Below are 27,929 nucleotides of genomic sequence, written 5' to 3'. Positions count from 1 at the left end.
ATTTAAAATTTGTCATTCAAAAATTCATCAACATCATAATAACCTTTGTTTGATAAAAATTTAAATAAATAACATCTAAAAAAAAAAAATTAAAAAAAAAAAAGAAGTAAGGCTCATTGCATAACTGTGTGACGGTAGATGGTTAAGAGGGCTCTCTCCGTCACTCGTTTCATACAATCGTAGTTCCAATTTCATTTGAATATTAAGCATCCAAAGTCCATGAAATTTTGCAGACATATTCTAGAAACTAATATCTATGTCTGTGGTTTTCCAGATTTCTGTTAAAATATTCGGTTTCAAAGTTACGCGGTCTTAAAAAATTTCATACAAATCTTTGAGCCCCTGTAATTTTAAAATTACATATTTTTAGAAAAATCTAAAACACCACAGACACAGATATTAGTTTCCAGAATATGTCTGCAAAATTTCATGGACTTTGGTTGCTTAGTATCCAAATGAAATTGGAACTACGATTGTATGAAAAGAGTGACGGAGAGAGCCCTGTTATGGATACGTATTGCCGCACAGTACACATTCTTCAGTACATAGTCAAGAATCATCCTAACTCATAGGTTGAAATCTATAGAGCGCACTTTGATTTTGCTTAGACTTATGTTTCGATTGAAACGAGACAGATTTATGCCAGCGGTACAACGCTGTCTCGTTTTAACAGTGTCTTAAGTCTGAGCAAAGTCAAAGTGCGCTCTATAAATCTGAGGCATAGACCCGACATCATATCATAGAGGATGACCTTCCTGGTACAGTGGTAAGCACTGTGGCATTATTAGTGGGAGGTCCCAGGTTCGATTCCTGGCAGAGGTTTGGAATCTTATAACTGTTAAATTTTTGGTCTGGTCTGGTCTGATGGGCTTCGACCGTGGCTAGTCACCACCCTACCGGCAAAGCCGTGCCGCCAAGCGATTGAGCGTTCTGGTATGATGCCGTGTAGAAACCCAATGGGTATGGGTTTAATAAAAACTGCCATACCCCTTCCAGGTTAGCCCGATTCCATCTTAGACTGCATCATCACTTACCACCAGGTGAGATTGCAGTCAAAAGCTGAATGAAAGAGTACAGTAATAATATAATTTCTCCAAAAACATCACAGCCATACACCCAGTAAAAAAACAGTCCAATATTTTTCACTAGATGATGTCCGCAGCTTCGCCCGTGTGGATTGGTCAGATCCCCTGCAGCATCAGGATTGAGGAGTTGGACTCCAAATTTTTTATGAAACAATGTCGCAAAGTTCCTCTATCGATTAAAAAAGAAATGACGCAAATCGGTTCAGAAATCTCGGAGATTTCGGTGTACATAGGTAGAAAAACACAACTCCCTTTTTGAAAGTCGGTTAAAAAAGTAGCCTATGTTACGCCCTGGTCAATTTTCTACTTGTCTGTGAAAATCCCGTCAAAATCGGTTCAGCCGTTCCCAAGATTAGCCTTTTCAAACAGACAGACAGACAAAAATTTTAAAAAACGTGTGATTCAGTTATAGTATCGTTCAAATAACCATATGACCTTAATATCAGGTAGTTATTTCGAAATTACAGACAGACACTCCAATTTTATTTATTAGTATAGATTAGTAATAGATACCTATTATCACACAATACCATATTGTACAACTTTTTGGTGAAGCACAGGTTTGGTATAGTGAAAACTGTACGCAAATACACAGGGTAAAAGACATATAAGAAACATATATAGACACTTTCCTAAAGGTTGTGTGTGTGTAGATGAATACAGCCAAATACCCCGTCTATTCCCATCGCGTATATGATGGCTAGTGAATGCTAGCAGTAACATATATGTAAAGAGATGTACATTAATCTTGCGGGCTATATGAGTCAATATAATTAGTATAGCCGTCACAATAACACAAAATGATGTGTTATGAAAGACTCCTCTTCGATTGACGTTGGCTATATCCTGTAACCATGGAAAATTTATTTTTCACACTAATATTATAAAGGCGAAAGTTTGTATGTATGTGTGTGTGTGTATGTTTGTTACTCCTTCACGCAAAAACTACTGGATGGATTGGGCTGAAATTTAGAATGGAGATAGATTATACCCTGGATTAGCACATAGGCTACTTTTTATCCCGGAAAATCAAAGAGTTCCCACGGGATTTTTAAAAAACCTACATCCACGCGAACGAAGTCGCGGGCATTAGCTAGTAACAAATAAAAACCTGCCAAGTGCCAGTTAAACTCGCGCACCTAGGGTTCCGTACTCGGGTATTTTTTCCGACATTTTGCAAGATAAATCAAAGACTTATGCTTAAAAATAAATAAAAATCTGTTTTAGAATGTACAAGTGAAGCCCTTTCATATGATACCCCACTTGATATATTATCTTACTTTGAAGATTGAAACATATTATTTTTTTAAATGATGGTGTTTTGTTTAAATGATGTCTAAGTCAACGGGAAGTACCCTAGAGGTTTCTTGACAGACGGACGGACGGACAGACAGACAGACAGACAGACAGACAACAAAGTGATCCTATAAGGGTTCCGTTTTACCTATTGAGGTATGGAACCCTAAAAATCTTTTTTTTTCCTTATTTTTTTTTGGTGGGGATTTAACCCCTAAAAATCATACATATCCATTGCTCCATTGAGTTGGGATTGAATGACCAACAAAGTACCTTAAAAAGGATATTTACCTTCAGATTAAATGATTTAGCCACAATAAAGTGGTCAACTTCAATCAGAGAAGACATCGCAGAGCAGAACAAAACATTATACAGCCATGCTTGAGTGGTAACATTGATCCCACAGCTGAAAAACAGGAGGGCCGACCAAAATCCTATGGCACCATGGACTGATGTGTCCGCAAATGCTCGAAAGACTTGATTCGATGAGTATTTGGATTTAAAAACCATGTAATCTCCTAAATATGCTGTGGCACATATTGATAGCATGAAAATTACGCTTATATATCTCATTTTGGAGTATTTGAAGTGAGAATTATTGTTATTTAGGCCATTCTGGTTCATTGGTAATCAGAATTATGGTGCATTTGGAGTATTATGGCATGATAACTGTAGTTAATCGTATTTTTCTAGTTTATACAGCTAGAATTGTGGTTTCTTGACTTATTCTGATGTCTCATTTAGTCAGAATTATGGTTTATTGGCTTATTCTTGATTTCTTGCACACTGTATAACAAAAGTCCATTTTATTGTTCTTTAGCTCCTTGAAATGTTTCTATATATCTAATGGATATTTAATACCGTTTTCCGAGCGATTTCACTGGTTTGAACGTTTTCAGGTATAGAACAGGTCTCGTATTATCATTTCTTTTAGATAAATCGCTGTTACAACATACATTAAAATTTTAAATTTTTAAATATTGTGAACTTTCGATGACTTTTTTTGACCTGTATTAATTTTGACATTTGAGAAATTATGACAGAAATTCAATGCTACCAATACTGTAACAATTATTTTTTTTGCTCTCTCGTCTGGCTTTATAGATTAGCCAATGTCAAGTTTGTAGTTATTTGTTTTTTTTTTCTTCTCTCGTCTGGCTTTACAAAGATAAGCCAATGTCAAGTTTGTAGTTATATTTGTAACAAGTTAGTTAAACTATACAAGTGTGGACCCCGTCTGTGCCGGCGCTCGCTGACATACGCACGGCACCTCCTTAGAGCGCTTTTCAGTCAGTTTTAACAAAAAAAAACACTCCAAAAAGACAGAGCACGCCCGTCAGCTAACACCAACACAGACGAAGTCAACAAATTTTCTATGGTAGTGATTACAATTCGTGGTCTGTGACTTCGATCATAGATTTCTATGGTGATTAGGTACCATGATTACATACTCTTTGTCTATGGTTATGTAATAGCCACAGACCAATAACATATAGGTAATAACGAACTAAAGGCCGTCGCACATTGCCGTTCACCCCAGTTCACCCCATGAGCATTCTATGAGATAGGTATAATTAATCTACCTATTCTTCTAGTGAGTAGGTAATAAATACCTGTAATACACTTTAGAAAGAAAGACAGAATGGGTTTCAAGCAAACCAACGCTTTACGACTTAGAGGTAGGTACTAATTTTGGGTTTTGGGGCTGCCATACCTTGTCATACGTTATTTTTAATGTTTTGAATTTGCCGCGCTTTTCCAGTATACTTTCGTTAGCCAGACTAGCTAGAATTATTGCGTTTTTCTTTTTGGACCCACCAGGACCAAAAATAATTTCGACAGACGTACCTAGTAAATAAACATTTAGTTGAAATTAAGAATGAGAATTATAAAACTATCCTAGCCATCCAAATTCCAATAAGAATCTCAACTCCCACTCTTGACCGGCCCATTAGAGCAAATAATTGGAAATATGACACCATCGGTCTGTGACACCATCGAAGTACCGAAGCAAATATACCACAATAAATCGTATTTCAAACCAATAGAACTCAAAATTGTATACAGTTAAAATATAACCACACCTAGAATTAATTACATTGAATATTGTCAATAAATAAGACACCATATATAAGAATCGCTTTAACATTATATTTGTATAGGTTGAGGGGTCTTATTAAAATGGACGTGTAATTCTTCGCAGCCAATTTAAAATGACCTTCTTGGAAGAACACTTTCTACGCCAATAAGTGCTCTTCTGAATTTGGTAATATTATCGTCGTTTTATCAGTGGCTACTTGGTAGTACGATAAAGTTTCGATAAAAATGTGAAGTTAAGTTAATTTTACAAATTATCTAGTGCATTTTTGGTTTTGGAAGTTGGAAATTGTAGTTTTTTAGTGTTTTGATACGTTGGATTGTTATTTATTGTTCAAAATGCGTGAAATAGTCCACGTACAAGCAGGACAGTGCGGCAACCAAATTGGTACCAAGGTGAGGTTATAAAATAACAACTTTTTCTATGTATTTACTATAAAATATCAATAATTACATCAGGAGGATCAAATTTACCATATTTGTATACTTATTTTTTTATTTTTTATTTTAATTCACAAGTAAGGTTAAGAATTGTATTTTTCCAAGGTTAAACTTCTAATTTATTAATTACCTTAGTGCTACTAATTTATAAAACAGGTAAATAGGTGAATCTAGGTTTTAATTCAGGATTACATTCAAAACTTTTTCCAATAAGAAATTAAGAAAAACAAAAGAGAAATTGGAGTGTTCTAATAACCTCAAAATAGTTTATTATTAACTTATTATTCATTTAAATTTTAATTAATTCGGTTTTATTGAAAAATATTCAAAAAAGACCCATTTATAGTATGTACAGCTTGATAACGGAATTTTAAATTTCGAAAAAAAAAATACGTTTTACCGCGTTATAACATACATGTGATGCCATCTAGGTTTGTGGGGTGAATTTTTTTTATATGGTAGGTTGGGTTTCAGAAGTTTTATGTAATTTCGCTTGTAATCAATAAATTATCGGAAATTGGATAAGATAAACAATTTGCCAATGCATAATGATTAATTTATTATCATATATCGGTTTTATGATTTTATTGTACAATACCTATTTTAAAGTTATTACATTATTCAATTAGTTAAGCTTTCAATTTTAGGGCGCAAACACATTACTGGACTGTGGTATCTATGTCCTAACACTTAAAGTGAGTCGTAATGTGACACAAGTGTAAATTAAAAATTTATAGCACCCCCTGACAAGTGAAGGTTACAGTAACTAGAATAGAGCTGATAACTTTCAAACGGCTGAACTGATTTTCTTGGATTATAGCTAAGAACACTCGATTGATCCACCTTTCAAACAAAAAAAAACTAAATTAAAATCTGTTCATTAGTTTAGGAGCTACGATGCCACAGACAGATACACAGATACATACGTCAAACTTATAACATCCCTCTTTTTGGGTCAGGGGTTAAAAAGTAAGACAAAAGTAGGTACGTACCTCTAGTCACAAAAATAAATATTCTGATTCTCCTGCAAGTTATTTGTTACTTTTCTACACGACTAACTGACTGTTTTGTTCAAATAGGTTATGCCAGAAGACTGGCTTCGTCGTCCCTTCATTCAGCTTCACCTAGTCGATTTTTGTTTCACAAATCACAATAGATTGTATGCAAAGGCCCTTTTCAGATTTTTGATATTGATCACCCATCTAGTAACCACCATTGTTAACCACAATTGGTTGCCATGGGAACTGCCAACCAAGCCCTACATCTTTCAATCTTGCAATCTCACCTGGTGGTAAGTGATGATGCAGTCTAAGATGGAAGCGGGCTAATCTGGAAGGGATATGGCAGTTTTTTTTATACAACCCATACCCTTTTGGTTTTTACACGGCATTGTACCGAAACGCTAAATCGCTTGGCGGCACAACTTTGGCGGAAGGGTCGTAACTAGCCACGGCCGAAGCCTCCCACCAAACCAATAAAGCTGTAAAGTGAAAAGAAGATACATATATACACCACCTCTCACTGTCTATATGTTTGTTTTGGGGTGTCTTGAAGAGATCGGTATTTAGCGATAGTACCACCTTTTTAACCCCGACCCAAAAAGAGGGGTGTTATAAGTTTGACGTGTGCATCCGTGTATCTGTGTGTCTGTCTGTGGCATTGTAGCTCCTAAACTAATGACCTGATTTTAATTTAGTTTTTTTGTTTGAAAGGTGGCTTGAAAGGTGTTTTTAGCTATAATCGAAGAAAATCGGTTTGAAAGTTATCAGCTCTTTTCTAGTTACTGTAACCTTCACTTATGGGGGGGGGGGGGGGTATAAAATTTTAATTTACACTCGTTATACTTACATTTTAAGTTTTCTTTTTTGTAACCTGCCATTTGTGTTTGTATGTATGTATGTATATACATACATACATACATACATACATACATACATACATACATACATACATAAAAAATAAAGCTAATAAGCCATAAACTGTGTAGGCAGGAAGTTGGCATCATATCCTAAATAAGTAACACTACTAACTACTAATTCAGTTAGGCCTATGATCTCATACACATCCTCCCACGCTAATAGCTGAATTATTACCTTAGGTAGGTGATTTATAAGTTTTTTCCTTGTAGTATTTCAATAGGTATATTTGTGTGGTTTTGTAAACTTTTAGGTGTACTAGCTGATACCCGCGATTTCGTCCGCGTGGATTTAGGTTTTCCGAAAGCCCGTGCGAACTCTTTGATTTTCCGGGATAAAAAGTAGCCTATGTGCTAATCCAGAATAATATCTACCTTGTAACAAAGAAAATTTTTCACCACCCAATAGGTGAAAAATTTAAAATAAAATTTATTTAAAAAAAAAACAAAACAATAGAATTAATTCCTTACTTTTACTTCCAGCTGACAAAATATATATATATAAAATGGATATAGGGAAAACCTTCGGGCGCCAGCCAGCTGGATAGAAATCTCCACAGATAGACTTGCCGAGGCCTGGACTTTTAATCGCAAGTCAGAGATTCGGTCCACCTAGCCGTGCTCTCTTTTCCGGGACGCCAAATGTCCTCAAGAAATAAATATTGGTGAATAAAAATCAAAGAATTTAAAATTTATTATTAAAAATTAATTTATTAAATTTCTAAAGTTTTATACAAATTTTATTTATTAAAGAGGAAAAAAAAATATGACAATTTATAATAGGTATCGCCCCTTTGTTCTTGTCTTAATTTTATATGTCTTATATATAATTATCAAAAATAAACAAACTTATAGTACCTGGGCCACATGGCCACACACTAGGTTATAAAAAAAATAAAGTCCAAATTATCACAAAATTTGTTAAAATAGAGAATAAGCTAGGCACATGTCGAATATCTAACTAATTCCACAGGCCGAAAACTGCATTCCATCACACCAATTCCGGGATGGAATCCGATATAAAACGTAACATGTACGATCCAAAATGAAATTTACGGGAAAATCCTCATGATAAATGCTCAAATGAGGCGTTAAATGATAACAATCTAGGATCAACGATCTAGGATCATCGATCTAGGATCAACGGCGCTAAAAGCGCCGTGTCCTACCACTCTATAGCCCTCTGGCCCATAAATATGTATTATACTTATTTAGTTTAACTTTCACGTTTTTAAAAATTAATAATTGACGAGCAAATGTTTGCGTGTCTATGTAAGGAGAAAAAGTGAACCTTCAAAATGGCCACCGAAAGATGCCAACTTCATTCGGTAAACGAGCTGTCAAAAATGTTACTAGTTTTTTTCCAATATGAAAGAAGGTTTGACAGATCGTTGAATTACATTCCCAAACGTCACGCCTTAGAAACGTCATGGTGGAGTTTGGGACACTGACATATGACATATAAAAAGGTCTACAAACAGATTTCAGGTTATGTTAATAAAAAATATGCGATCTAAATAAAGGATGTAACGGGACCGCTAAGGTACACGTTACAATTTCCCCTTTCTAGAGAAAAGAAAAAAAAACCTTTTTTTTTTCTTTACCCTAAACAATTCTATAAGACAAAACAAAGGGAACTACCAAACAAAAGGAAAGTTAAATATCTAAATTTATGTAAGCCAAAACAACCAAATAATCATTAATAAATACAGATTGAGAAGCAATCCATTAAAACAAAATTCCTAAACTAGAATTGCATAGTATTGGTATACTACTGTCCAAGACACTAGCATCAACGCTGTGAAATGGCAAACCAAACTAGCTAAGAAGGGAAGAAAACTTTCTAAAGAGTGTGTGATTAGGATTGGTATACTACTGACCAAGACACTAAGCATCAACGCCGTGAAATGGCAAACCAACCTAACACAACATAAGCCAAAATAAAAAGAGTCTAGAGTTAGTATGCAACTGATCAATCCACTGAGGCACCCTCGCCGCGTATTGACGAACTAACCTAGCTAAGGGGTTTTCGGAATGGTATGCAACCGAACAAAGCACTCAGGCACCCTCGCCGCGCATTGTCGAACCATCCAAAATAAAGATGCGCTACAAAAGAGCAACACCTAAAACATCGTCCTGCCTAAAGCAAGGACCTAGCGAACATGTCCACATGTGTGAGACAAGGCCAAGGATGAGTACTAAAGACCCACATAGAAAAAAAAATATATACATCTACTTGCCCGATAAAACAGACACAAGCAGGAGGATAACATGGAGCATGTGCCAACCATGATCCCACAAAAGATCTGTACATATTTACAAAACTACCTGACTGACTATAGCAGAACAAGCAGGAGGATAATACGGGGCATGTGCTAAACCGTAATCCCTTAAAAGAAAACTATACATATTTACAACAAAATTAGGTAATACGGTGCAAACAAAGGCAAAACCGCAACCAAAAATGAGTTCTTCAAGAGCCTGGTAAAACGAAGCAACTGCATAACCGCTACCAAAAGATCTCTTATAAACAGAACTATAAAATCAAAAATATACAATATATACAAAAAGAGAGGTAATGCGGAGCAACTGCATAGCCGCAACCTACAAATCGGTAGGACTGACAAAGGAGCCAAAAAAAATCCTACACAAAATAATAATGAGTCCTTATTGTGTTAGCTTCTGCTAGATTCTTTTCCTGTTAAAATTAATTTTAAGTTTTAATTTTGTCAAATTTTAAGAATATCTTTTATATGGTATCTACCTGTACTATTTTTTTCCAAATCTTTTAATAAATATACATTATCTGAAATTTTCTTTATTATTTTACATTTAACAAATTTAGGGGCTAATTTTGCGGAAAAGAAAGAAGCAGCATTGGATTGCACAAAGTTGCGCCTCCAAACTGTGTCTCCAACACAATAAGAAATGCTTTTTCTTCCTTCATTGTAGTATTTGGCATTTCGTCTATATGACTTGGCCAGATTACTAACAGTTTTATCAAAAACATTACTCAAAGTAAGAAGTGCGTCCGAATAATCTGAACGACTACCAATAGTTAACTTTGAAGGGTCAGAGATAGAATAAAATTTATGTAAGGATCCATCAAGGAAAACTTCCCTACCAAACATAAGAAAATTAGGTGTGTATCCTGTAACTAAATTAATAGTGCCATTAATAGCTGCCTGAACATGGGGTAAATACCTATACCACGTTCTATGATCGTTCTCAACATAGCATGCTAGACAAGTCTCAATAGTGTTATTAAAACGTTCAACTGGGTTATTCTGAGGAGTATATTATGAAATATTTTTGGAATATTATATTCTTTAGCAAAATTCAAATTTATTTAAGTTATTTGCAAGTCTAGAATCTTTTAATCTTTGATATTTATTTATCTAAAATGCTGAATGAATTTAAAATCTTTTAAAATTAAAATAATAATATCATCTAGGTAACAGGACTTCGTTATCAAAATCTGGTCCAAACAAACGATCAGAAAGTCTGTGTAATTCGACGGTGCATTTGTCATACCAAATAACATCCTAACGAATACAAATAGACCACGACCTGGGACTACAAACGCTGTCTATTCTCTAGAAGATTCTTCTAACAAAATTTGGAAAAAGCCTAAAAAAAAATTGATAAATTAAATAAAATAGATTTTCAATCGTCGTGCACCTATCATTTTCAAGAGAAAACTGGCCACAGCGACACCTATCAAGTTTTTGGCTCCGTTTCTTACAAAGAAATGGCCTTTTTAGGTAAGTAGCATTTTCACTAGTAACACATAAATAATAGTAGTATAAAAAACCTCAAAATAAACTACGCTTATTAACTAGGCGAGCACACTTAAATTAGCTATGCTAAGACAAACATCTTAGTATCTAGGCATACAATAAAAAAAAAATAAGTTACAAGAATACAATACACCTTAAAATATTACAAAAAATACAAATTAAGACAAGAACGAGAACAATTAAAATATTTATTCACCAATACTATGAGAATCAACACAACTAGGTTCCCAAATAAAAATCAGTCCCTGTTCGGGCGCCAATTGTAACAAAGAAAATTTTTCACCACCCAATAGGTGAAAAATTTAAAATAAAATTTATTTAAAAAAAAAACAAAACAATAGAATTAATTCCTTACTTTTACTTCCAGCTGACAAAATATATATATATAAAATGGATATAGGGAAAACCTTCGGGCGCCAGCCAGCTGGATAGAAATCTCCACAGATAGACTTGCCGAGGCCTGGACTTTTAATCGCAAGTCAGAGATTCGGTCCACCTAGCCGTGCTCTCTTTTCCGGGACGCCAAATGTCCTCAAGAAATAAATATTGGTGAATAAAAATCAAAGAATTTAAAATTTATTATTAAAAATTAATTTATTAAATTTCTAAAGTTTTATACAAATTTTATTTATTAAAGAGGAAAAAAAAATATGACAATTTATAATAGGTATCGCCCCTTTGTTCTTGTCTTAATTTTATATGTCTTATATATAATTATCAAAAATAAACAAACTTATAGTACCTGGGCCACATGGCCACACACTAGGTTATAAAAAAAATAAAGTCCAAATTATCACAAAATTTGTTAAAATAGAGAATAAGCTAGGCACATGTCGAATATCTAACTAATTCCACAGGCCGAAAACTGCATTCCATCACACCAATTCCGGGATGGAATCCGATATAAAACGTAACATGTACGATCCAAAATGAAATTTACGGGAAAATCCTCATGATAAATGCTCAAATGAGGCGTTAAATGATAACAATCTAGGATCAACGATCTAGGATCAACGATCTAGGATCAACGGAGATCTAGGATCAACGATCTAGGATCAACGGCGCTAAAAGCGCCGTGTCCTACCACTCTATAGCCCTCTGGCCCATAAATATGTATTATACTTATTTAGTTTAACTTTCACGTTTTTAAAAATTAATAATTGACGAGCAAATGTTTGCGTGTCTATGTAAGGAGAAAAAGTGAACCTTCAAAATGGCCACCGAAAGATGCCAACTTCATTCGGTAAACGAGCTGTCAAAAATGTTACTAGTTTTTTTCCAATATGAAAGAAGGTTTGACAGATCGTTGAATTACATTCCCAAACGTCACGCCTTAGAAACGTCATGGTGGAGTTTGGGACACTGACATATGACATATAAAAAGGTCTACAAACAGATTTCAGGTTATGTTAATAAAAAATATGCGATCTAAATAAAGGATGTAACGGGACCGCTAAGGTACACGTTACAACCTCCATTCCAAATTTCAGCCAAATCCGTCTAGTAGTTTTTGCGTGAAGCAGTAACAAACATACACACACACATACATACACACGTACACACGAACTTTCGCTTTTATAATATTAGTGTGAAGTGTGATACAATATAATATAAATAAATAGTCTTCTCTGATCTTATACTACTTATCCATACTTAATATTATAAATGCAAAAGTGTGTCTGTCTGTCTGTCTGTCTATCTGTCTGTCTGTCTGTCTGTCTGTCTGCTACCTTTTCACGGCCCAACAGTTTAACCGATTCTGATGAATTTTGGTACAGTTAGCTTATATCCTGGGGATGGACATAGACTTTTTATCCCGGAAAATCAAAGAGTTCCCACGGAATTCCTAAGGACCCATCCGCTCAACCGATTTGTATGATTTGGTACCGAGGTAGCTTGCGTCCATGTTATTGACATAGACGACTTTTATCCCGGAAAACTAAACAGTTCCCACGGGATCACGGGATCTTCAAAAACCTACATCCACGCGGACGAAGTCGCGGGCATCCTCTAGTACAATATACACTACATACTAAAAAAACGATATTACTAATTTCCTAATGCTAATATTTAATCCTATCCTACATGATTTATTCTAAAAAAAACGGCCAAGTGTGAGTCGGACTCGCGCACCGAGGGTTCCGTATCCGGGTATTTTTGATTATTAGATTTGCGTATTATTTTTTTTAATCGTTAAGGGAACTTTGCGACATTGTTCCATAAAACTGGTTTCCAACTCCTTAATCCTGATGCTGCAGGGGATCTGACCAATCCACGCGGGCGAAGCTGCGGGCATCATAAGTCATATTTTTGTTTCAGTTCTGGGAGGTGATATCAGATGAGCATGGCATAGACCCGACCGGCCATTACAAGGGCGTCAGTGAGTTGCAAAGAGAGAGACTCAACGTCTACTACAATGAGGCCGCTGGAGGTAACCCACATTTCCATATATCTGATCAACCCATTGCCGCCCCACTACTGAGTACGGGTCTCCTCTCAGAATGAGAAGGGTTTAGGCCATAGTCTGCCACGCCGGCCCAATGCGGATTGGCAGACTTCACACACCTTTGAGTACGTGGAGAACTCTCAGGCATGCAGGTTTCCTCACGATGTTTTCCTTCACCGCTAAAGCAAGTGATATTTAATTGCTTAAAACGCACATAACTGAAAAGTTAGTGGTGCGTGCCCGGGATCGAACCCCCGACCTCAGGTTAGGAGGCGGACGTTCTAACCACTAGGCTATCACAGCTTCCATATAGTGGAGAGATTTACTTGTCTATACTAATATTATAAAGAGGAAACCTTTGTATTTTTTTATTTTTGTATGTTTGTATTGAATAGGCTCAAAAACTACTGGACCGATTTCAAAATTTCTTTTACCATTACTTAGAGGGATTCTTCCGAATCCGTATAGGCTATATTTTATCCCGGAAAATAGAAAACATAAATGTCCACCCGTGCGAAGCCGGAGCGGGTCGCTAGTGTTATATATTGTACATCAAATCTTTGAAAACAGCAACCGCCGAGTTTCTTGCTGGTTCTTCTCGGTAGGAAAGGCATTCCGAACCAGTGGTAGATGCTTTTGACGATTCAAAAGAACTTGTAAAAGTCTAATTGAATAGAAATATTTTGTATTTGAATTCGAATATAAGATAATCTATCTGCAAATTTCATGATTCTAGGTCAACGGGAAGTACCCTATAAGTTTTCTTGGCAGACACGACAGACGGACAGACAGACAGACAGACAACAAAGTGATCTTATAAGGGTTAGTTTTTCCTTTTTAGGTACGGAACCCTAAAAAGTACTAAAATATTGTTATTCATAGTAAAATCACACTAATATCACACTATATATACTAATAATATAAAGACGAAAGTTTGCGTGTATGTGTGTGTGTGTATGTTTGTTACTCCTTCACGCAAAAACTACTGGACGGATTTGGCTGAAATTTGGAATGGAGATAGATAATATCCTGGATTAGCACATAGGCTACTTTTTATCCCGGAAAATCAAAGAGTTCCCACGGGATTTCAAAAACCTAAATCCACGCGGGCGAAGTCGCGGGCATCGGCTAGTATGCTATAATGCTATGAAAATAGAGCATTTTATACATTGACATATGCAAACATGCAAATGCATATGATTCCATTGATGATGATTACAAGTGGGATGTTTCTTTACAGAGCGATATGTGCCCCGAGCAGTTCTGGTGGACTTGGAGCCTGGGACCATGGACTCAGTACGAGCGGGGCCTTATGGACAACTGTTCAGACCAGACAACTTTGTGTTTGGCCAGAGTGGAGCCGGTATGTCTTCTTTCTCTTTCTACAGTATGGGTGGGGTACGTCTTCTTTCTCTTTCAATAGTATGGGTCAGTTAGTCTTCTTTCTCTTTCTACAGTAAGGGTCGGGTATGTCTTCTTTCTCTTTCTACAGTAAGGGTCCGGTATGTCTTCTTTCTCTTTCTATAGTATGGGTTGGGTATGTCTTGTTTCTCTTTCTATAGTATGGGTCGGGTATGTGTTCTTTATCTTTCTACAGTAAGGGTCGGGTATGTCTTCTTTCTCTTTCTACAGGATTGGTCGGGTATGTCTTCTTTCTCTTTCTACAGTATGGGTCAGTTAGTCTTCTTTCTCTTTCTACAGTAAGGGTCCGGTATGTCTTCTTTCTCTTTCTATAGTATGGGTCAGTTAGTCTTCTTTCTCTTGCTATAGTATGGGGTGGGTATGTCTTCTTTTCACGTTTCGCCCTTACACTGGAGCATCCTCAGAAGATGTAGACCTTACAATGCCCAATTGCGCAAAGACTTTGCAAACATTGCAAAGGCTGCATGGACTTCGTCTGTGTTGGTGTTAAATGGCGGGCGTGCTCTGCCTTTTTGGAGTGTTTTTTTTTTTTGTTAAAACTGGAAAGCGCTCTAAGTGGGTGCCGTGCGTATATCGGCGGGCGCCGGCACAGACGGGGTCCATACTTGTATAGTTTAACTAACTTGTTACAAATTAACTATAAACTTGACATTGGCTAATCTTTGTAAAGCCAGACGAGAGAAAAAAAAAAAGGCTGCATGTTGCACCATATACTTTTGCCTGGTTTAGCAGATTATAGCAAATTAAGCTAACAGATAGACAGACAGCAAAGTGATCCTATAAGGGTTCCGTTTTTTCCTTTTGAACCCTATCTGATCTGTACAAGAACCCTAACAAAACTCAGTGTGTAATAATTTCCTATGACCCTCAGGCAACAACTGGGCTAAAGGCCACTACACTGAAGGCGCGGAGCTGGTGGACTCAGTTCAAGATGTCATCCGGAAGGAATCGGAAGGATGCGACTGTCTCCAAGGTAAACCATCCAATTTTTAATCATTCAATTCGGGATAGAATAGAATAGATTTTTATTCAAATAAACTTTTACAAGTGCTTTTGAATGGTCATAATCAGTCATAATCTTATTCGGAATGCCGTTCCTACTGAGAAGAACCAGCAAGAAACTCGGTGGTTGCTCTTTTCAAGTGTTCAATTTACAATAATAATATGCCATACTATGCGATACTTACAAACAATTGCAGCCCCGCGCATTGCTGGAGCGAGTCAAATCCATGCTTTTTAATCATTTACATAATCTTTGATTGTATAATATGCTTTTTTCAGGAGCATACTTTTAATGAATTAAAAAAAAAAGATTTTTAAACTTTTGTAAAGGCAAGCCTAAAATTGACTGTGGAATTTTATTATTATTATTACACTCATTCCCACAAATGACTTTTGGACCTTCCTGAGGCGGAGCGTGGGAGTCGCAAGCCTGTTAGTCATAGTCATAGTCATAGTCATAGTCATAGTCATTTATTCTTGATAATATACATTAAACGTCAATCCAATAATTCAAATTGTATTTTATAAAAAAATGTCACAATAATTTTTCTTAAAAATATAGAATAAAATACAATAATAACTATTAATATCAGAGCCTCAATAACTCAACCGGTAAAGGAGTGGACTGAAAACCGAAAGGTCGACGGTTCAAACCCCGCCCGTTGCACTATTGTCGTACCTACTCCTAGCACAAGCCTGACGCTTAGTTGGAGAGGAAAGGGGAATATTAGTCAATTAGTCATATAACATGGCTAATATATCTTTCTAAGTTACAGTGTCTAGTTGGCCTGTTATCACCAACTTTCTCGTAATAAATAACTTTCTTACAAGATATATGTCCATCAATAGATGTCAATCGGTCGACGATGATGATGGTGATCTTTCTTTCTTCTTCTTTCTTCTCTCTGGGCTGGTTTCCGCACGTAAACGTTTCCGTCTGTTGTGCGTGCATCGTACCTCCCCGCCGAAGTCTTCACTCCAGCCATCCAAGCTCGCTCCAGAAGCCGAGTAGACCGCCCAGGTTGCCGAGGGCTTCATGAAGTGAGCTTGGGGATGATGGTGATATAAATTGTCTCATTCCAGGGTTCCAACTGACTCACTCCCTGGGAGGAGGTACTGGCTCCGGTCTGGGGACGCTACTCCTCAGCAAGATCAGAGAGGAGTTCCCTGATAGAATCATGTGCACTTTTAGTGTCGTGCCTTCGCCTAAGGTAGGTTTATTAGTTACGCCGTTGTACCTGCGCAGAAATCTTTTTTAGGGTTCTGTATGTACCTCAAAAGAAAAAACCGGCCAAGTGCTAGTCAAATTCGCGCACCGAGGGTTCCGGGTACTCGGGTAATTTCTCCAATATTTTGCACGATAAATCAAAAACTATTATGCATAAAAATAAGTAAAAATTTTTTTAGTTATTTTTATGCCTATGATGCCCTTTTATGTGATATCCCACTTGGTATAGTTATTTTACTTTGAAAATTGAAACACATTTTTTTTTTAATGATGTGACCGCAAATTCACGGTGTCACAGTTTTCGGAATTATTCCTTTAGTTACTTGTCCTATTAGACCTACCTACCTTTCATGATTCTAGGTCAACGGGAAGTACCCTTTAGGTTTTCTTGACAGACACGACGAACGGACAGACAGACAGACAACGAAGTGATCTATAAGGGTTCCGTTTTTCTTTTTGAGGTAGCGAACCCTAAACGGGCAGACAGATTAATTCTTTTATTTTAATTTTTAATGGAGACACACAGTATTAACAGGGCTCTCTCCGTCACTTACTCCATACAATTGTATACATATTCTAGAAACTAATATCTGTGCCTGTGGTGTTTTAGATTTTTCTAAAAGTATGTAATTTTAAAATTACAGGGGCTCAAAGATTTGTATGTGAATTTTTAAGACCGTGTAACTTTGAAACCGAATATTTTAACGGAAATCTGGAAAACCACAGGCATAGATATTAGTTCCCGGAACGTTTCTACAAAATTCCATTGAGTATGATTGGTTAGTATTCCAATGAGAGACGAACTACGTTTGTATGGTGCGAGTGACGGAGAGACCCCTCTTAAAGCTCAATAGCTCAACAGTTATAGGAGCGGACCGAAATCCGGAAGGTCCGCGGTTCAAACCCCACCCGTTGCACTATTGTCGTTCCTACTCCTAGCACAAGCTTTACGCTTAGTTGGAGGGGAATGTTAGTCATAATTAAAATGGCTAATATTCTTTAAAAAAAAAATAGCTAAACAATAGGTCACACAAACCACAACTGTCTCCAACGAAAAGTTCACACACCGGCATTTTGTTGTTGCAGGTTAGCGAAGTGGTCTTGGAGCCCTACAACGCGACGCTCTCGGTGCACCAACTGGTGGAGAACACCGACATGTCCTTCTGTATCGACAACGAAGCGTTGTACAACATCTGCTTCAGAACGCTCCGCTTGAGCAGCCCTAGCTACGGGGATCTGAACCATTTGATATCGGTAAGATTCTTTTTTAATATAAAACGAGAGGGCGGATCACCTGATGTTAAGTGATTACCGCCACCTATGAATATTTGCAGTATCAGAAGAACCGCCTCTGCATTTCCGACCTTTCAGGAATTTGTTGGTCCGTCCCTTGAATAACCCCATGTTGTAACTTATAATCTACGGAAACACCGTAGAAGGGAGTTGATTCCAAATTTTGCATGTGGTTGGAATGGGCGGTCGAAGTGCACCAGGCACTCGGTTGGTAAGGGTGAAATTGCTTGCGGTGGCGTGCGGTGTGTTTGTAGAAAAAGGAGGGTGGAATGAGGTCAAACAACTCCTCACGGAACTCCCCATTATAAAACCTTTGCCTTTGACGTTGCTTAGACTTTAGTTACAGTTAAAACGAGACAGATTTATGCCAGCGGTATAACGCTGTCTCGTTTTAACAGTGTCTTAAGTCTGAATAAAGTCAAAGTGCGTTATACAGGGTGTTTGGTAATTAGTATATAATGACAACACGTAGTATAAAATTTTAATTTTTTTTATGTCCAAGTTTTCATGGCCCTAACGTGTGCCCTAACTCACTGAGATCGTTGGCCATGGCCAAGGATCTCAGTGAGTTAGGGCACGTTAGGGTCATGAAAACGTTGACATATTTTTTTTTTTAATTTTGTATGAAATTTTTTATAATTTTATTTCGTCATTGTACTTCAGCATTGTGTTTATCAGATCAAAGTAGCATGGGTACGTGTCGTCATTATATACTAACTAGCTGATGCCCGCGACTTCGTTCGCGTGGATGTAGGTTTTTTAAAATTCCCGTGGGAACTCTTTGATTTTCCGGGATAAAAAGTAGCCTATGTGCTAATCCAGGGTATAATCTATCTCCATTCTTCAGCCCAATCCGTCCAGTAGTTTTTGCGTGAAGGAGTAACAAACATACACACACACACACACACACACACACACATACACACACACACACACACACACACACACACACACACACACACACACACATACAAACTTTGTCCTTTATAATATTAGTGTGATTACCAAACATCCTGTATAGAACTCAGCCTAAGAGTTTTTTTCATTTTTGCAGCATACGATGTCCGGTGTGACCACATGTTTCCGTTTCCCGGGACAACTGAACGCGGACCTGCGCAAGCTTGCTGTCAACATGGTGCCCTTCCCACGGCTCCACTTCTTCATGCCAGGTTAGTCTTCTTCCTCATCTTAACAGGGCTCTCTCCGTCACTCGTTTCATACAATCGTAGTTCCAATTTCATTTGAATATTAAGCAACCAAAGTCCATGAAATTTTGCAGACATATTCTAGAAACTAATATCTATGTCTGTGGTTTTCCAGATTTCCGTTAAAATATTCGGTTTCAAAGTTACGCGGCCTTAAACATTTTCATACAAATCTTTGAGCCCCTGTTATTTTAAAACTAGGTAAATATTTTTAGAAAAATCTAAAACACCACAGACACAGATATTAGTTTCTAGAATATGTCTGCAAAATTTCATGGACTTCGGTTGCTTAATATTCAAATGAAATTGGAACTACGATTGTATGAAACGAGTGACGGAGGTCTGTGGTGTTTTAGATTTTTCTAAAAATATTTACCTAGTTTTAAAATAACAGGGGCTCAAAGATTTGTATGAAAATGTTTAAGGCCGCGTAACTTTGAAACCGTATATTTTAACAGAAATCTGGAAAACCACAGACATAGATATTAGTTTCTAGAATATGTCTGCAAAATTTCATGGACTTTAGTTGCTTAATATTCAAATGAAATTGGAACTACGATTGTATGAAACGAGTGACGGAGAGAGCCCTCTTAATATGTCCACCGCTGGCCATAATTGTACACCGTCGCAAAGTCTTTTATGAGCGGTAACTCGCCAACAAACTGCTATGCAGTTTGGCGAGATGTAAATTTTATAAGTAACTAGAGGATGCCCGCGACTTCGTCCGCGTGGATTCAGGTTTTAAAAGATCCCGTGGGAACTGTTTGGTTTTCCGACATAAAAAGTAGCCTATGTCCGTCCCCGGGATATAAGCTAACCCTGTACCAAAATTCGTCAGAATTGGTTAAACTGTTGGGCCGTGAAAAGGTAGCAGACAGACAGACAGACTTTCGCATTTATTATATTAAGTACTAGAGGATGCCCACGACTTCGTCCGCGTGGATTCAGGTTTTTAAAGATCCCGTGGGAACTGTTTGATTTTCCTAAAATGCGTATGTCAGTAACAGGGACGCAAGCTACCTTGGTACCAAATTTCATACAAAACGGTTAAGCGGATGGGTTTTTGGGAATCCCGTGGGGACTTATTGATTTTCCGGGATAAAAAGTAGCCTATGTCCGTCCCCGGGATATAAGCTAACCCTATACCAAATTTTGTCAGAATCTGTTAAACTGTTGGGCCGTGACTTTTCACGCCTGTCAATGTGTCTGTCTGTCTGTCTACCCACTACCATATTTATAATATTAATATGGATAAATAATTAAATAAATATTGTTTATACACACCTAATTATGATGGTGATATAATTAATTTTATAATTATCAGGGTTTGCGCCGCTCACTGCAAGGAACTCCTTCAACTACCGTCCACAGAACGTGTCTGAGCTGATGAGTCAAGTAAGTCTTTTGTAGATATTTTCTGATTTTAGGGTTTAGTGTGCACGAAATTTCAGATTGTTCCATTCCATCAGCCTGTATGCGTCTACTGCTGGACATAGGCCTTTCCAAGAGCGCGCCACCAAACACTGTCCTCCGCCTTCCTCATCCACCCGCTCCCCGCCACCTTCTTCAGGTCATCGGTCCAGCGGGCAGGAGGTCGTCCCACACTGCGCTTACCGGTACGCGGTGTCCACTCCAGAACACGTCTGCCCCATCGGCCGTCGTTTCTGCGACAGACATGACCTGCCCATTGCCACTTTAGCTTGCTAATCGTTTGAGCTATGTCGGTCGCTCAAGTTGTTTCATTAACATTAGCTTTATATAAATTACTAGCTGATGCCCCCGACTTCGTCCGCGTGGTTTGGGTTTTTAAAGATTCCGTGGGAACTGTTTGATTTTCCGGGATAAAAGTAGCCTATGACAGCGGTTGAGCCGTGAAAACGTAGCAGACAGACAGACAGACATACATTTATACAGGCATTTATAATATATTATATTAGTATGTCGGATCGAGCCGAGGAGTGTTTAAGAATTGATGAAGGCGGGCGGAGATCCTTAGGGTCTGCTTCGATCACTAGACGATCTTCAGACGTGTTAAGGACAATACTTCCGTTTACTGCATGTCACAACTACCAGCGTAACTAGGTAAACCTAACCTAACCTACCTAGACCGGCTCCTCCACCCCTTACACCGGTCCCAAACCAACCATCTAACCTAACCACCACAATAACAACTCGTTTAACCAACAGTACCACTTTAGGTAACCACTACTCTAAAACCTACAGTACGACAGACTATTCCTACTGAGAAGTGTCCTCGGCAACAACCGGACGAATAATGCCTCGCTACGCACAGCGTGTCTGATTTTATAGTCCAACGACGACAGTGGGGAGATGACGTAATGCTCAGTTAGCAAAGTGTTGACAGCTAAAAGTCGGTACCGCCGACAAGTATAAATGAGTATAATTAGTATATAGTATATTAGTATTAGTGTGGAGTATGGATTTACATCTCTTTGTTTCCCACAGATGTTCAACCCTGGTAACATGATGACGGCTTGCGACCCTCGCCACGGCAGGTACCTGACCGTGGCCACCATCTTCCGAGGCCGCATGTCCATGAGAGAAGTGGACGACCAAGTACTGGCTATACAGAATAAGAACTCCAGGTAAAAACCCTAAGACTTTCAAAAAAAAAAACCGGCCAAATGCGAGTCAGACTCGCGCACCGAGGGTTCCGTACTCGGGTATTTTTTCCAACATTTTGTACGATAAATCAAAATCTATTATGCTTAAAAATAAATAAAAATCTGTTTTAGAATGTACAGACAAAGCCCTTTCGTATGATACCCCACTTGGTATAGTTATCTTACTTTGAAAATACTAATTATTTGTTCATGGTCACATTTTTTTTAGTGATGTAACCACAATTTCACGGTTTTTAGATTTATTCCTTTACTTGTGCTATAAGACCTACCTACTTGCCAAATTTCGTAATTCTAGGCCAACGGGAAGTATGCTATAGGTTTTCTTGACAGACACGACGGACGGACAAACAGACACAGACAACAAAGTCCTATAAGGGTTCCGTCTTTCTTTTTGAGGTACGGAACCCTAAAAAATTAAAAACCGACTTCTAAAACCACTACAAAGTAAAAAAAATATTGTTTCTATACGTGTATACTGTAAGTATGTTATGAAGTTGGGCGAGCTTCGCGATTAGATTATAAATGCGAAAGTGTGTCGGTCTGTCTGCTACGTTTTAACGTCTCATCCGCACAGAGTTAGCTTACATCCCGGGGACAGATATAGACTTTTTAACCCGGAAAATCAAAGAGTTCGTACGGGATAATCTTCAGGGTCTATCCGTTTAACCGATTTATATGAAAGGTACAGAGGTACTCATAGAGACTCGCAAAGAGTTCCCACTGGATTTAAAAAAAATCTAAATCCACGCGGACGGAGTCGCGGGCAATATCTCGTATACATATACATATTTTTTAGAACAGCATTATTAGAACTAAGAATCATACAACTAGACATCAATGGAGTCACAAAAGGTATAGTAGCGAGAGGCTGCCCTCAAGGAGGTGTCCTATCACCAATCTTGTGGAACCTTGTAGTTGACGACTTGATAAACAAACTAAATACAAGCGGTTTTTACACCATTGGTTATGCTGATGATCTCACCATCTTAATCAGTGGCAAACTAGAGAATACACTATATGAAGTCATGCAACGGGCATTGCGCTTAATCGAAAGATGGTGCAATGAAAATGAACTTACTGTAAATCCAAAGAAAACAGAGATGATTCTGTTCACAAACAAAAGGAAAATAGAGCTAACCAAACCACCAACTTTGTTCAACACAAGCCTTAGACTATCCACTGAGGTAAAGTACCTTGGTGTGACTCTTGACAGCAAGCTCAGCTGGAAAAGGCATACAGAAGATAAAATTAATAAATCGCTTACGATACTAAACCAATGCAAACGCATGCTGGGGAAAAAATGGGGGCTCAAACCAAAGATAATGAAATGGTTATACCTAACGGTAGTAAGAAGCTCACTAACATATGCTGCCTTGATATGGTGGCCGAGAACTCTTCTTACGACCGCCCAGCATGAATTACAGAAATTCCAACGACAAGCATGCCTCGCCATTACAGGCTGCATGAGTACCACACCTACAACAGCACTTGAAATTATACTGGGGATCCCGCCCCTGTACTTACAAGTCAGAGAAGAAGCAACGCTCGCAGCCTTGAGACTGAAAACCTCAGGTCTGTGGAAAGAACAGAACACAAGGCACACTAAAATTCTAGTGCAAAGCATAACAAAAGAACCACGCCTGGAGTGGAAATGCGATAGAACCAGGAAAAAATACATACTGGACAAACCATATAGAATAAATCCAGAGATAAACATAGATCCGAAGCCAACACAAGATGCAATAGAAGTGTACACCGACGGATCCAAAACAAAAACTGGCACAGGAGCAGGGGCCTACTGCCAAGAACTAAACATGAGAATAAGTCACGCACTCGGTAAGGACAACTCTGTCTTCCAAGCAGAGTGTGTAGGCATTACAACTGCAGCCATAGCAATGGCAAACCGACAGGTAACAAATTTTAAGATAAACATTAACTCGGATAGCCAAGCTGTTCTTAAAGCCTTGGCTAGATTTTCGACAACCTCTGAACTCATACAAGACTGCCACAAGGCTCTGGAAACACTCGCCATGTCGAATGACATCACCCTACGGTGGGTCAAAGGACATGATGGGGACCAGGGAAACGAGGCAGCGGACGCATTAGCACGCAAGGCTACGACGCTGAAGGTGACAGGGCCAGAGCCTATGGTACCCATACCCTTCAGTGAGTATAAAACTTGGTTACACGAACTAACACTTAAAGAGCATTCTCATCTATGGGCAAACGCAACTGACTGCAGGCAAGCCAAAGAGGCTTTCCCTAACATAGATATACGACAAACTAACAAACTACTCCGCCTGGACAAAGGTAAACTTAGGAAGGTGGTGGGACTCATAACAGGGCATAGCCCACTAAACAAACACCTTTTCGTTATAGGTGTTACCGACAGTCCTCTGTGCAGGGCCTGCATGGAGGTCGATGAAACACCGACGCACGTGCTCCTGGAGTGTGCAAGCGTGGCAGAACATCGAGAACGCCATCTGGGATCCCCAACCTCACTTCATGAAGCCCTCGGCAACCTGGGCGGTCTACTTGGCTTCTGGAGCGAGCTTGGATGGCTGGAGTGAAGACTTCGGCGGGGAGGGGCAACGCACGCACAACAGACGGAAACGTTTAAGTGCGGAAACCAGCCCAGAGAGAAGAAGAAGAAGAAGATACATATATCCCACCAGACAAACTAATTATAAATACTTAGTATTTTGATAGTGCATATATTCCGATGTTTATTGATCACAATAATTATACATTTTCTTGTCCACAGTTACTTCGTAGAATGGATCCCGAATAACCTCAAAGTGGCGGTGTGCGACGTCCCTCCACGCGGACTCAAGATGTCCGCCACCTTCATCGGCAACACCACCGCCATACAGGAGATATTCAAACGCATCTCTGAACAGTTCACTGCCATGTTTAGGAGACGGGTGAGCGCTCACAAACACACACACAAACATGATATCCACACATAACACACGACATCCACACACACGACCGCACGCACATACGCGCACGAATATACAGACCCACGTATGCACGTACACACCCACGCACTCACTAACAGCCACACATATACAACCATACACACACAAACACACATACATACATTTATAAACATACACACATAAATACACCCATACACTCTCTCTCTCTCTCTCTCTCACACACACACACACACACACACACACACACACACACACTAACATACACACAGACACAATGTATTCGTCACTTTCATCAGTAATATTCTGGAGTTACTCAAACACATCTCTGAACTATTCACTTCCATGTTTAGGAGACAGATGAGCGTACACCAACGTGTCCATAAGAACAACTAAAAGTCTGTACAGAAAACACTGGTTCAAGAAGATGCATGAACATGTCTTCAGAAATACTATTTAGTTTTATAGTATATGGAATGGTTCTGTACAAGGGCGCACTATGTGTGTTAAGTGCTAAAACACTATGATATTTTGCCCCTAAAGGTTTATAACCGTAAGACCACAGAATCAATCACTCAGCTCAGATTATATAATTGTGTCCCCAGGCTTTCCTCCACTGGTACACAGGAGAAGGCATGGACGAGATGGAGTTCACGGAAGCTGCGAGCAACATGGCTGACCTCATCTCCGAGTACCAGCAGTATCAGGTAATTGTTTCTACGTTCTCGACAGTCGACAGCGACTATGGTTTTCTCGATATCGACTATCGTTACCTTGACATTCGTCCTTTATTAGAATAGGGATGATGACTACTAGTCAAATCATTGAGGGGTGGGGGGGGGGGGGGGGGGGGCACAACTAGGCTGGCTATCGTTTAATCTATACTGATAAATAAAATCGAAGTGCCTGTCTGTTTGAACGGGCTAATCTTCGGAATGGCTAAATCTATTTTGACGAGACTCACAGACAAGTACAGGCTTAACCAAGAAGTAACATAGGCTACTTTTTAAAACCGACTTTGAAAAATGGAGTTGTGATTTTCTACCTCTCCGAGATTTCTGAACCGATTTGCGTAATTTTTTTATAATCGTTAAGGGAACTTTGCGATATTGTTACTTGTTCCATAAAAAAATTGGATTCCAACTCCTCAATCCTGATACTGCAGGGGATCTAACCAATCCACGCGGGCGAAGTTGCGGGCATCATCTAGTTTAAAAATAAAACCTGTGTTAACAAAAAATAAGAGACTTCGTCTGTGTTGGTGTTGGCTGGCGGGCGTGCTCTGACTTTTTGGAATGTTTTTTTTTTTGTTAAAACTGACTGGAAAGCGCTCTAAGGGGGTGCCGTGCGTATGTCGGCGAGCGCCGGCACAGACGGGGTCCATACTTGTATAGTTTAACTAACTTGTTACAAATAACTACAAACTTGACATTGGCTAATCTTTGTAAAGCCAGACGAGAGAAAAAAAAAAACAAAAAAAACGCTAAAGAATAGTAATAAGAAATTTTATTTTCCAGGAAGCTAACGTGGACGACGACGAAGAATTTGACGAGGAAGAAGAAGAAGAACCAGCGGAATTGGAGAAGGACGTCCACATGCCGCTCTAATGTCATTTGTCACATTTGCCGTCACGTAAACACCTTGAAATACCTCTGTAGTGTAATTGTTGCACATGTCATCACGTAAACACACCTCTGACTTTGACATGTCACTCTAGTGACATTGTCACACCCGCTGTCACATAAGCAGACATCCTGACATGCCATTTTAATGTCACACAAGATTGTTGTTGTTTTGTTTGACTGTCTTAGTACCACTAAATCTGTTGGAAAATCCTGTGTTAAGAACTCGGACATCCATACTCCCTTTCGGGTATACGCGTCTGACAAGTTTACATAATTCTTTGTCTGAGGTTCAGAATAACTTGTAAAGAATATTGGATTAAAGTATTATTTTGATAATCGAATCGAAAATAAGACAATAATATGGCGAAAGGTCATTCCTATTTTAAGTTTGAACGCAATATAATTATGTAAATTCTGGTTGACCATGTAGACTTATGTCTGATAAAGGTCAACAATTAGTGCACACTATTATGTCCCGCTCGATTGGCTCAGACCTCAGCCCTACCGTTATCAACACACGAATCGTGTGCGGATAGGCCAGTGTTCCGGTAGTAGTAGGTAATTTATTCAGTTCGCATGTACAGTGACGGGGTTGTGTCAATGGTCTGTGCCGCCGCGCATTGGTTCGTCAGTCAATCTTTCACTTCGCTAGCTGTAGGAAAGAATACTGCAACCATGTGTAGTGCATACATTTTGAGATCTTGCTCGCCATTATAGCTGTGTGTCAACTGTCATGTCATGTCTCAGGTTCAAATCAATGAGCGCACTTTGCTTAGACTTAAGTTTCAGTTAAAAAGAGACAGATTTATGCCAGCGGTATAATGCTGTCTCGTTTTAACAATCTTAAGTTTTAGCAAAGTCAAAGTGCGCTCTATAGATTTCAGCCTTAGATCAAGAACTAAAATCGTACTTTTGAAATTTGAAAAATGGCGAGTGAGTTCTTAAAATTAGAGCCTCGATAGCTCAACGGTTGAGGGGCGGACTGAATTCCGAAAGGTCGGCGGTTCAAACCCCACAAGTTGCACTATTGTCGTACCCACTCCTGGGACAAGCTTTACGCTTAATTGGAGGGGAAAGGGGAGTATTAGTCATGATTAGTATGGCTAGTATTCTTTAAAAAAAAAAAGAAAACTACCGAACAAGCTTTGCCTTCACATTTCATAACAATATAAGAATAATAAATCTACGACTTACCAGGCTGCATGGTCTACGACCTTTGCCTTTCCTGAAGGGGATAAAAATTAAACTAAAAAAAAAAAGAAATGTATGCACTATGCCCGTGCGCATCTTCATTGTCGAACAGAGGTATTTTTACGTGGCACTTTACTGTATTTTGTAGTTTGTTTTGTTTGAACTTGATGATTATATTGATTTTTACTTGTTTATTAATGCTGATTATGATTATTATTAATGATTGATAAATAATTTGTTGAAAGGTCTTAGCATATAGTAACGGGTATTTTACTAAGTGATTTGTTACTTGGATATAA

General features: G+C 38.4%; 3 protein-coding genes across 4 annotated transcripts in view; 2 read left to right on the top strand and 1 right to left on the bottom strand.

Annotated features, from left to right (window-relative positions):
* The window catches only part of LOC123879692 (zinc finger protein 37A-like), a 41,284-nt gene extending 18,903 nt beyond the window's left edge, over window positions 1–22,381 (top strand). The window contains exons 6-7 of the mRNA XM_045927571.1: window positions 15,538–15,547; window positions 22,269–22,381. The gene's annotated coding sequence lies outside the window, so the exon portion shown is untranslated. The remainder of the gene's footprint in view (window positions 1–15,537; window positions 15,548–22,268) is intronic.
* On the bottom strand, window positions 1,537–25,855 carry LOC123879716 (transmembrane protein 267). Of its 2 annotated transcripts, XM_045927613.1 has the most exons (3): window positions 25,748–25,855; window positions 2,673–2,984; window positions 1,537–1,931 (listed from the first exon to the last, which is right to left on the bottom strand). In XM_045927613.1, exons 2-3 carry the CDS (start codon window positions 2,952–2,954, stop codon window positions 1,605–1,607), a joined length of 609 nt encoding a protein of 202 aa, XP_045783569.1. In that variant the 5' UTR covers window positions 2,955–2,984; window positions 25,748–25,855; the 3' UTR covers window positions 1,537–1,604. The 2 variants fall into 2 exon arrangements, with proteins under 2 accessions (XP_045783569.1, XP_045783568.1); XM_045927612.1 differs by lacking the exon at window positions 25,748–25,855 and having other exon boundaries at window positions 2,673–3,399.
* Window positions 4,540–27,929, top strand: LOC123879695 (tubulin beta chain-like). The gene is made up of 13 exons (XM_045927579.1): window positions 4,540–4,874; window positions 12,954–13,065; window positions 14,321–14,443; window positions 15,374–15,475; window positions 16,588–16,715; window positions 17,819–17,986; window positions 19,080–19,194; window positions 20,555–20,625; window positions 21,697–21,836; window positions 24,640–24,799; window positions 25,420–25,521; window positions 26,332–27,160; window positions 27,700–27,929. The coding sequence occupies exons 1-12, from the start codon at window positions 4,818–4,820 to the stop codon at window positions 26,419–26,421; spliced, it is 1,368 nt and encodes a 455-aa protein (XP_045783535.1). The 5' UTR covers window positions 4,540–4,817; the 3' UTR covers window positions 26,422–27,160; window positions 27,700–27,929.

This window comes from Maniola jurtina, chromosome 28, assembly GCF_905333055.1.
Source record: "Maniola jurtina chromosome 28, ilManJurt1.1, whole genome shotgun sequence".
In the NCBI taxonomy this organism is placed as follows: Eukaryota; Metazoa; Arthropoda; class Insecta; order Lepidoptera; family Nymphalidae; genus Maniola; species Maniola jurtina.
Note: the sequence above shows the minus strand (reverse complement) of the source record. Positions and strands in the feature narration are given on the sequence as shown.